Here is a 10993-nt window from a genome sequence, read left to right on the forward strand (position 1 = left end):
AATGTTTATAAACTTTTGACTGTCTAGAAATTAATAAATTAAAAAAAAAAAAAAAACAAATTATTCTGGCATTTAGCAAATGTAAATAATTTAGGTAATTCTAACGGACCAAAAATAGTAAACGTTTAGTATGATTTACCATCAGACATTTTTTTTTAAATAGTTATGTTCCTTTTTTTTTTTTTAGAGTATGTAAATTTCTAGTTTCAACTGTATCTAGAACCACCTTAGAGGATATTGGGTGTCGCAAGTCACTGATATTGTTGTATTGGGGGTCGCGGGCTGAAAAGTTTGGGAACCCCTGCTCTATCTGATGAATTGGAAATCTCATCTTGGCCTTACTGGCCCTCTTACTGTTTGGCTCACAAAAAGAACCTTGTAAAACCAACCTAGAGTTCAACTATTTATTTAAAAGTCCCAAAATGTACCCCCAAAAAATCTACTAAAATAAATTGTCACAGAATAACAATTTATGAATATGTGCCAATTATGAGAGAGAATTCCATGATTCCAATGCAACCAAGTTTATGGTGAACTTTTGACCAGGGCTACTTGAAGATGCATTTATTTTCTTGAATTCTTGAACTTGGTGTTCTCGAAAATGATTGCTTTCATAGTGTTCTTGAAACACTATGAATAGCCACAAAAGACCACCTACACTCTGCCTACTAACCTAACATGTGATTGTTGGGGAACAAAGGTATTCATACTTTGTGTGTGTTGGACTGCAGCTGAAATCATTTCTGTAATCCACATCCTTACAACACTGACCTTGCTCTTACAGGAACGGAGACATTACCACATAACCAGCAGGTTCATGAGCATATATCAAAACATACACTGGCCACAGATCAGTTAAATACACTGAAAAACATCTAAATTATTAAGACAAGTCTTTTCATTTTTTTTCCCTGAGTCAACAGAAACAAGTAATATATAGCCAACGAAAGAAAAATGACTAAAATCTTATATTTAGGTATAACTTTCTCCAGTTTTATTTATTAAAATACAATGGCATTTCTTTCATTGGTCATAGTGCTAAAATATTGTCTAGAATAAACTCAAAACAGAAATGTGATGGATCTTAAGAACATTTGTGGACAGTTTAGGCAATTCATAAATTATTAATGACCATTTCCTGGGTAATTGTGCTACCTGGCTCAGATGCAGTGAGATCATTTCCAGTGAACTTAGTGAGTTAAACAATAAGCTAGTCAAATAATAAGGTAAATGTAAACACAGGGCTCCTGATAAAATGATTATTCATATCCCCACCTCCAAATCATTTATTCTTATCGCTGTTCAGCAATGTCAAGCCTGTTGGAAAAAAAAAAAGCAGAGAAAAGTGTTGCTGACAATGTCCAAATATTGATTCAATTACATCAATGCAAAATTGAATTAAACAGCCAAGAAGTACATAAAAGATTAAACCACAAACTTAATAACCTTCTCAAAGTGAACTGATAATGGATTTAGGAGGCTTTATGAATTACCTTCCTTTGCCATGGTCTCTGCTGCACTTTTGGCTTTGCCGCTCAGGTCACTGACAACGTTGTCGAACGCAGCTTCATGCTTGAGGAAGAAAGGCCTCACCACACGCGTGTATATGACCTGAGAGCCATTCCAGGAGATCGGAGCCATGCACCACAGCAAAAACAGGCACTGAAATATAGATTTAAAAATGCAGAACATGTCAACTTCTCATTAGCTGACATTGTGGTCAAAACAATTTTATTGTGCACGGCCTTTAACTACTTTTTGCAGCCTTAACTTCATCTCACATCATCTGTGAAGAAATGCCTTGTCACATAGCTCATATTCTGTGAGATTATTTGCTTCTGTCAGAAAATATAGCCTTTGCCTGACTTAGTTCTAGTACAGTATAATCGCCTGTTCTAAAGGAGTTATGGATTTTCAGTGCACATCTGCATTCATCAATGACTTCTGTTTGGAGTGTGTCTGGGAGTCTGTGATACCATCAGTGCACTTGTTGATGTTGCTAGTCACAGATGCTGTAGATTCTTCCACAGTTAGTTGGTTCTTATAATGCTCCATTCAGTTTGTTCAAAACGGTCCTAAAGAGCAGAGATGACTCCAGCTGGTCATGTTCTGCCCTGCTTCAGGACTGGTCTTTTACTCCTGACAAGCTTCCTGTGTGCTGTTATCAGCATAACAGATATGTGTTCAAAGTAGCCAAGGTGCGGGCAGGGCTCTGTGTGGTGCACACCAGGAATATTGTGGTAACAAGATCTAGTGTTAAATTTCAAAGTTCACATGCTGGTGGAATTTTTTGAGACACTCAAATGGTTAGAATCCCCACGGGCCAATATACAGGCCTTCAGAGTCTTTCACAGGGTGCGTTTCCATGCACAAGAACTTTAACATCATCCCAATCTTAATCCATAGGGCTTAATATGGTAATGACTTACACTCTGCAGTTAAAACAGCTTTTACTCAAAACCTGGCTTGCAGTCTTTACTCATCCCGAAGGTCAGTTTTTAGTCCGGTTCAGGTCAGGACTCTGTGCATGCCAGTCAACTTTCTTCACACCAATCTCACTTTACGGATAGTACTTTGTGCACTTTTGTGCAGGCATGCTGGAACAGGCCAGGGAGAAGCCATCTGCAAACTGTTCCACAAAGTAGGGAGCATAAAACAGTCCAAAATGACTTGATATGCTGAAAATTAAGCATTTATTTCTCTGGACCTAAAGGGGCAAGCCCCAATCCTGAAAAACAACCTTACATCATAATCCCCTCTACGCCAAACTTTACACTTGGCACAATGCAGTTAGGCAATACTGTGCTAATAGCATCTGCCAAACCCAGAATTGTCCATTGGATCTACAGACAGAGAAGCATAATTCATTACTCGAGGAACACCGGTACTGTAGGATGCTTTATACCACTGCATCTGACGCTTTGCTTTGTACTTGGTTGGTGATGTAAGGCTTGGATGCAGCTGCTCACCATGGACATTTGGAGGTCTGTAGTAAAACGCAAATAACTTCTGCACACTGTGTGCCACAATATGCACTTAAGCTGCTCTGTGATTTTACCATCTTTTTGTTTTCTGTCGTTTTCGACTTGCATGCACTTCATTACAATACCACTAACTGGAAATTTCAAGATTGGCAAAGGGGGCAATCAACACACTTCTATTGAGTCACACACTCACAGATAATTTAATGTTTCTTGATGAGCAAATCATCATATTAGAATGATTTTTGAAGGATAACGTGACTGGACACATAAGGAATAATTAATATATGAAATAAATCACACAATAAGCAGAGTTATTTGGCTGCATATGAACTGTGATCTCCATAATGGCTCAAGTTGAGGTACATTAGCTCTAAATAATAATAATAATAATAAAAATAATAATAATAAAATAAATATATTTATTATAAATATAAAATAAAATAAAAATATTCCAAGCATTTACATCTTCAACACAGCTGGTTACTGACACCATAATCCAACTACCTTGTTAAAACATGCATTGAATAATGTATAACAACATATCCTACAACCTCATATCGTGGTGAATATCTCTATTAAAATTATGCAAATAGAAATAGGAAAAAAGTCATGCATATCACTTAAGACCTCAGCTCAAATCAGTCAGCTGCTAGTTCATTTGAATAAATTGGTAATAAAGCATTCAGTCAAATTTAGAACAAGGATCAAAACTGAAATGAGGCTGTTGGTCGAGTCGGCAGTTAGTCAGGCATACTAAATATACACTATGCAAAACCCCTCAGCATGACCTACATACCAATACATTTACAGTCCTCCTACAGCAAGCTAACGTGATGAAGTGAATGGTTTATTAAACAGATCTCCAACAAATATGGAAATACAATGAAAGCATAGATAAAATATATTTATTACCTTGCCAGCATAGTAAAAGGGAAACCAGAAAAGGAAGATATCAGAGAAAAATTCAGCCACACTGAAGAGTCCATAAACCACCCAGTAGGTTAGCCATTTGGTGTCATCTTCTTTATTGTTACTTTCAATGGCTTTGATGCTGCATGAGAAAAAGAATGAAAACAGACCAGTCACACATTATTGTGCAGTGCACATAGATAAACAGCAGGTTCTCTCTACATCCAACATCTGCACAAATAGGAATGGAAGCCTTAAATTGAATTAAGACTTCTCCCCCTCTCACTTTTGTTTTAATGACTGCTTGCACCGGCGCAAACCCTTCATTACATATTTTTAAGATAATAAAAAAAAGAGAGAGTCCAAAAAAAAAAAAAAAAAAAAAAAAAAAAAAAGAGCATTAATAGTCATTTCAGCAGCTAAGCTTGTTGTATTTGCAGAAGTCTAAGTTTCCCCTTTAAGAAGCAAAGTTAATGGGAGAAGAACATTTAAATAAACACTGCAGAGGAAAGTTTGCTAAATCAATGAATAGTTTTGTCATTATTTAACACCCTAACAAAAAAGCCTAACAAAAAATATTTGAAATGTTGTTTTATCGGTAGAATACACACCCCTAACCATCATCAATGGGGTATATGCACACGGACTTTTCATTTTCAGTCAGCCAGCCCAAGCACCTCCAGAGAATTCTCTTTCCATTACAAAATCGCCACATTTAAGATCTGAGCTCTTTAAAAATAAATGATCTTCACCGTCTGACTGATATACAGCATAGTGGGTCTCAATCCAGGCAAAAAGCACTGCATTAAGTTCCACTTTTTCCCCACCATGTTTTTAAAAATATGAACATTTATTCTGCACTTGCCTGCTGCTAATGACAGCGCAAGCGTTTACACTGTCATGCATAAAACAAGATAAAGACTAACTAAATAAATGCTTAAGTCTATTTAACGGATTGTAATTTAAATACATTACAACATTGATGCTGTAAACCTTATGAAACTGAAAATATAGTCACCTTAACCTTTCACCGGAAGTTTACTGTTGGCTAAAAAAAAAAACTAGCTGTGCATATAGCCCATTCTGCTGGTTTGCATCCTAATTTATGCTGCTGTACTGCGTTGGACATTATGGAAATGATCTGCTGTGTATGCGTTTAATTTGAAATACATTATCCCTTTTAAAAGACAGCACACTCATTCTGATTTGTACACTAATAATCAGAATTTTCTTTTTCTAAAGGGTTTATATCTTATAGTTTTCAGTCAAAAAAATTGTAAGATAAAAAAATAATAATAATAAATCAGAATTTACATTTCACAATTAACTTTTTTTCCCCCACTCAAAACTGCAAGGTATCTAGATTTGCATGCACATATACAGCATAAAATGTGAGAAGCAAGCTAAGAATTTTGAGGGGAAAAATACAATTGCAAGATATAAAATTTCTTCACACAATTCTGACTTTACATCATGTAATGTTAGTGTTGCAAGTCAAACCTTTAATTTATTACATCAGAACTGCAAGATATGGACTAAGAATTATGAAAAAGCCAGATATGTGGGATTTAGACTCTTAATTCCAAGTTAAAATTTTGTAATTGGGTGATTTCTTAAATTAAAAAGGAGTTAACTTTAAGATAAACTAGGAATTCTGCTTTTTTATTGTTTAGAGTTTATCATGTAATTTGAACTGTCTGAGATGAAAATAAGTCAACTATGAGATTATCAAGTTGCAAATGAGGCAAATAATTGTGTGATGTTTGAATTGTAAAAAACTCTTATTTAATTCTATTTAAAAATTAGATTTACAGATCTACAATAGAGAGACATAGAATACTTCTCTCAATTTTGAGGTCACATCTTGCAATTTTTTCCTCTCTTCCTTTTAAGATTGGTATGAAAATAAGCCAGAGTCATCGAATTTTAAAAATCTGAATTGCATTTTTAAATATAAAGTTTAAATTTTATGGCAGAATCAGGCTTCCATAATAAATATGACTACTAAACTATTGGACGTCATGCACACTTACGAGGCATATGCTGGGTATATAAAACCAATCAAGTTGCAGAGGAGAGAGGCACCATATCCAAATATCAGGTAGAAAGCCACAATAGACACTACACCTGCAGAGCAAGCAGAGACACATGATCACTGCCAATATTCAAATGAAGAAGGGCATTTAAAAGCACCAATGACTCTGTTGGGTGTCAGTGTTGACACCTATAACAGGATAAAAGGAGAACAAACAAAGCCTGCTTAAACACATATTGATTATGCTAAAAAATTAAGGAAGCTGTATTGTTTATATGTGAACATAAGGGAGGTTGTTATGTTCTGTCCCCAATCAGGCCATGTAGGCTAGCCCCTGCAATTCTACACAGAAACCTGAGGACGTACTATACGTTTAAAAATAACCCTTGGGAGCGGCTTTTGGTACAGGAAATTAGACCCAGAGAGAGATCCTACAAGGACTCGCCACAACACATTTCAGATAAGCAGTGGATGGGGATGACCCATTGGACCCATTAATGCACCTGATAATCACACCTGATAAAAGACCAATTATTTGCTTTGTGCTTCTCAAACAAACATGTGGTTTGCTGTTAAAATAAAGAGCAATAACAGATCAACCAATGCAAATGCAAAGAGGGAAATGACAGATAACCCTGAGGGGAAACTCTGAGTGCTGTATAGCTTATGTTCATGCCACACACAGGCGCACAAAACAGAGTAATGTTTGATTCATTATTCGACTCCTTAATGAATCATTTGGGCTGATTTGCAAAACAAGTTGGAACTGTATTTCAAAGGGGTAAAAAGCAAGGTTATTATAGTTTTGCATTTATTAGTATTTATATTTCCATTTAAAAATGCTGTAAATTTCAATTTAGTTTTAGATTGTTTTATTAAAAAAAGTGCACCTATGTTGAAAATCATCTTTTGGAAGCTGTTTGGACAGAACTGCATGTAGATATAGTGTCTCCACAGTTAAACTGGAGTGATAGAAACACAAAGTGTCTTTTTTATTTCCTGATGTTAAGTTAGAATCCAAACCCTTTACCCACCGAATTGATCGACAGCCCCATATTAACATGTCTCTATAGTAACAAACATAATCACATCCACAAAACAACTAGGATTAAAAGATCTGTTTAGCACTCTGTGATAACTCATTTGTAATCACATTTGATGATGACGTTTTTACCAGTTTAAAAACTTTAAAACAGTGCATGTTTGTAAAGAATTAGCTTTACTTTATGACCACAGCCACGTGTCAATACAATTATAAAAGACGACGCTTCAATCGTAGTTTGTGGACGTTAAATCAGGTTTATTTTGTACATTAACAATGAATATCCAGACTGCAGTGTATATTAACACACGCCAAGTCACATTTGCCGTGCAAAAACAGTGTAAAGCTAAACATATGCGCTTTGTGTGTGTGTGTGTGTGTGTGTGTGTGTGTGTGTGTGTGTGTGTGTGTGTGTGTGTGTGTGTGTGTGTGTGTGAAATTTGGAATGACATTGTGTGTGACTCATCGTTGCAACTCCACAACAAATACATCAAATAATCATTGGGAAAGTTCTTACTGTAGTTTTTCTCAAAAACGTTATGCGAGATCTGCTTCCTACATGTCTATCACTGTGCTGTTTATCTGACACACGCAGCCATAGATTGAGGCACACTCTGACAGGCACATGGGAACGGTGGGCAGGGCGAACCAGCATTAAAGGCACAGGAAACAAAAACAGCACAATGTGTTCAGAGTAGAAATATCCCAATATTCTGAAAGATATATTAAATAATCTGATGGGTGTTTTGAGCTAAAACTTTACAGACACATTGTGGGGACAAAAGGGGGTAAAACAGGTGCCACTTAATGTTTTTTTTTTTTTTTTATGAACTCATTTCTATTTAGCTTTTTTAGAATCTAAATTTCAGTCTTGTTAATTCTGTTAAACTAGAATTACTAAGTCACATCCTGTGTAGTTGACCAAAGTAAAGTTTAGTGTTTGCACATCATGCATCCAACTCTTGTGCAAACCTCTTAGTGATAAAAGTAAAATAATCATTTGAACAGACACTGAACCAACTTACATGAATTTAAAACTTCCAAACTTCCTCATATTAATGATCATGTATTAGTTGAACATGTCTAGTTTACATTTATTGGCAAATGAAGAAAATGTGTTTGTCTGTAAAAGAGCGTCTACAGGTACTTCTATATAGATTGGTCAATTTTCCACCACAGAAGAGTGCTAATTAATACTGAAAACAATTATTGTTTTTGCTAATGATTATTTTATTTCAGCTAGTTTTTAAGTGAATGTTAGTTTTAGTGTGTGTGAGTAAATTTTATTTCAGATAACATTTATTTAAAAAAAATATTTTTAATTTTTCATAGATTAGTTGACTGAAATACCCTTGGTATGCAGTAGACATTGAGGTCTAACTAAACCAAATGATCCAGAGTTTAAACTAAAGATTCTCATCGCATAATATTATACAGTTGGAATCTGTGAAAAGTCAAACTTTCTAATGAGATTACACATGTAAAATTGTTCAAAGTGGTAATTATTTTTTTGAGAACCTATACATACATGCTCTTGTAAACAAACTGCTCACAGTATGTCATTATGCGACAAGAACCTCTATTCAAGATAGTAATGAACACACTTAAGGTTAATCATAATAGAGCAATTCCAGCATTATCGATGTTACATTTAGCAGTGAAAAAATAAATAAATAAAATTGAAAAAGTATGTATGATAACATAATATTGAAAAATCTGTTTATATTTTCCAAAACAACTAAACACAGAGTTATGGGATCAGAAAATGTTCAATCTGTAAACATTTTAAATGAAGAAAATAAACATGCATTATGGGTTAGATGAAAAGTTAACGAGTTTGCAGTATGCAACATACTTTGTAGAAACTCTGTGAATAAACTGCACACCTCGAAGGAAACAACACTAATCACTTGGATAAAAGTTGGCTCTTTACAGAACAAAAATGATTTATTTTGTTTAAAATTTTTGCATTTAAGAGGTAAAAGGTTTGTAATGGATGTGACACCTCTTCATTCCGGACGTGACAGATGTGAAATTTTGCAAAGTCACACAATTGGAAATCAAACATATTGAAAACATTGAGAGAGAAATTGAGTAGTTTTTAAGTTCTGTAAAATACCTGCTTGCACACAAAAAAACTGCAGAAACAGTTGCCTATTTTGGTTGAAGCTTACTTTTTTCCTGGCAAGGTTGACATTTGCATAGAATTGCTCAATAACATTGTAAATAATCTTATGTTACTTGTACAGACCCATCGTTTAGCGTTATAGTAACTCACTGTATCGTTAGTTCCTGAACTTCACGAACCAAATTTTGTTTTGCCTGTAGGCGATGTGTTTTTGTGACTCTTAAAGTGCTGTCAGCTGATGACTCATGCTTAATGAACCACCAAGAACCTGGTTTTAGATAAACGTTAAAGATGTCTATTTTACAGAAGAACCGTACATACATCTCGATTGGCCTGTAAAGTACAAGTAACACATTGTTGAGGGGGGGAGAGCTACCTCTGTAAGAAAACAAACTGAAGCAGCTCTAGAGTCAACAATTCTAACTCAATGAACTGGGAACTGATAAAAACCTAAAATTAATCGAAAACGGTGATAAACAGCCTGCACTGCTTAAGAGAACACAACTTGCTACCATGTCTTGATATTCGTGACCACCTAATGACAGAATTAATTTAAAGGGCAATTAAGAAGAGCTGAATCATTTATCGTTCAGAGTCGACACCTAAAGGAACCGATTCAACTAAATGACTCGGACTTCCCAAGGCAGACCCATGTCGTGTACGGACTTGTCATTATGGTTTCCAGTGCCCTTTGCACTCATTTGCAACATTCAACAAAGGCTTTACATATGGATCACAGTACCTTTATTCACGTGGTAAGAAAATGAGCTCATACCTTTCTGAAGAAAACAGTAACGGATACAAAGAACATTACAACACACATAAAGCCTGACAGCTGATCAAAAGTACAGCTTAAATATATAATGTACGCCGTATTGTTCATGGATAAACAATAAAAGGTGTCCCTAAAGGGTGTACGTTATTAAAACCAGTCACGTACCTGCCGCAATGTATTGTTTTTGAACTCCAGTTTTCTCTTCCAAAACAGCCAGAAAATCCGTTAACACGTTCTTCTGTTTAAAAAACGCGTCGTAGCGTTCAGTGACAGTATTTAACATGTTGCTCTTCCTAGTTTTTAGTACAGCAGACCGTACTGGCTGGTCAGGATCAGAATTGTAAACAGTTTTCCAGCCAAGCAAGCTAACACTTTGGGAAAGTTTGCCCCCTCTGAGCGGCGCAGCTTACCACAGGCGGGAACAAACACTATGATGACCAATGAAATCTAATAAAAATATATGATTCCACCTCCCTCACAGGTGATTATCATTCCGCTTAAATGCTGAAAAGGAAGTTATGCTATTGAATGAGGGCACATTTATATGAATGACAAGGTCAGGGGGCGGGTTAAGGAGAATCTGTAGGTTTTGTTTATTTTTCCGGAGAAAAAATCTGCAGTTCTCCAGAACTATTTCACCCTAACTACCTCTGCTTTTTGGCATAGAAGCTAAAAGGCTGTAAATATCAATAAAAAAAATCCATTACAAACATTTGTAATTAAATCTTGTTCAGCCATGTCTGTCTGTCTGTCTGTCTGTCTGTCTGTCTGTCTGTCTGTCTGTCTATCTATCTATCTATCTATCTATCTATCTATCTATCTATCTATCTATCTATCTATCTATCTATTCCAAATGATTACCATATATATATGGTATATATATAAAATCATAGTTGTAGTTGTAATGCAGGTTTTTAATTGCATTTTAAGTTTACATTTTGTTTTGTTTAAACAGTTTAAACTTCAGATATAGTTTTTTTCTGTGTAACTTTACATTGTTACTTTAATTAAAAAAAACTGTGACAACTGGCATTTTTAAAATTTGCCAGGCGAGGGCACTCTTTGCTTTTCTCTTCATTGATCCTCTCTACCTCTCTTCTCCATTCATTGCTGTGCGCGG

At 35.3% G+C, this 10993-nt stretch overlaps 1 protein-coding gene across 1 annotated transcript; it reads right to left on the bottom strand.

The window, feature by feature from the left end:
• Nucleotides 1–971: 971 nt before the first annotated feature.
• On the bottom strand, nucleotides 972–10390 carry zgc:101744. The gene is made up of 5 exons (NM_001013536.2): nucleotides 10039–10390; nucleotides 5927–6020; nucleotides 3897–4035; nucleotides 1494–1662; nucleotides 972–1317 (listed from the first exon to the last, which is right to left on the bottom strand). Exons 1-5 carry the CDS (start codon nucleotides 10154–10156, stop codon nucleotides 1283–1285), a joined length of 555 nt encoding a protein of 184 aa, NP_001013554.2. The 5' UTR covers nucleotides 10157–10390; the 3' UTR covers nucleotides 972–1282.
• Between the last annotated feature and the right edge of the window lie 603 nt (nucleotides 10391–10993).

The sequence above is a fragment of the Danio rerio genome, chromosome 2 (genome assembly GCF_049306965.1).
Source record: "Danio rerio strain Tuebingen ecotype United States chromosome 2, GRCz12tu, whole genome shotgun sequence".
NCBI classification, from domain to species: domain Eukaryota; kingdom Metazoa; phylum Chordata; class Actinopteri; order Cypriniformes; family Danionidae; genus Danio; species Danio rerio.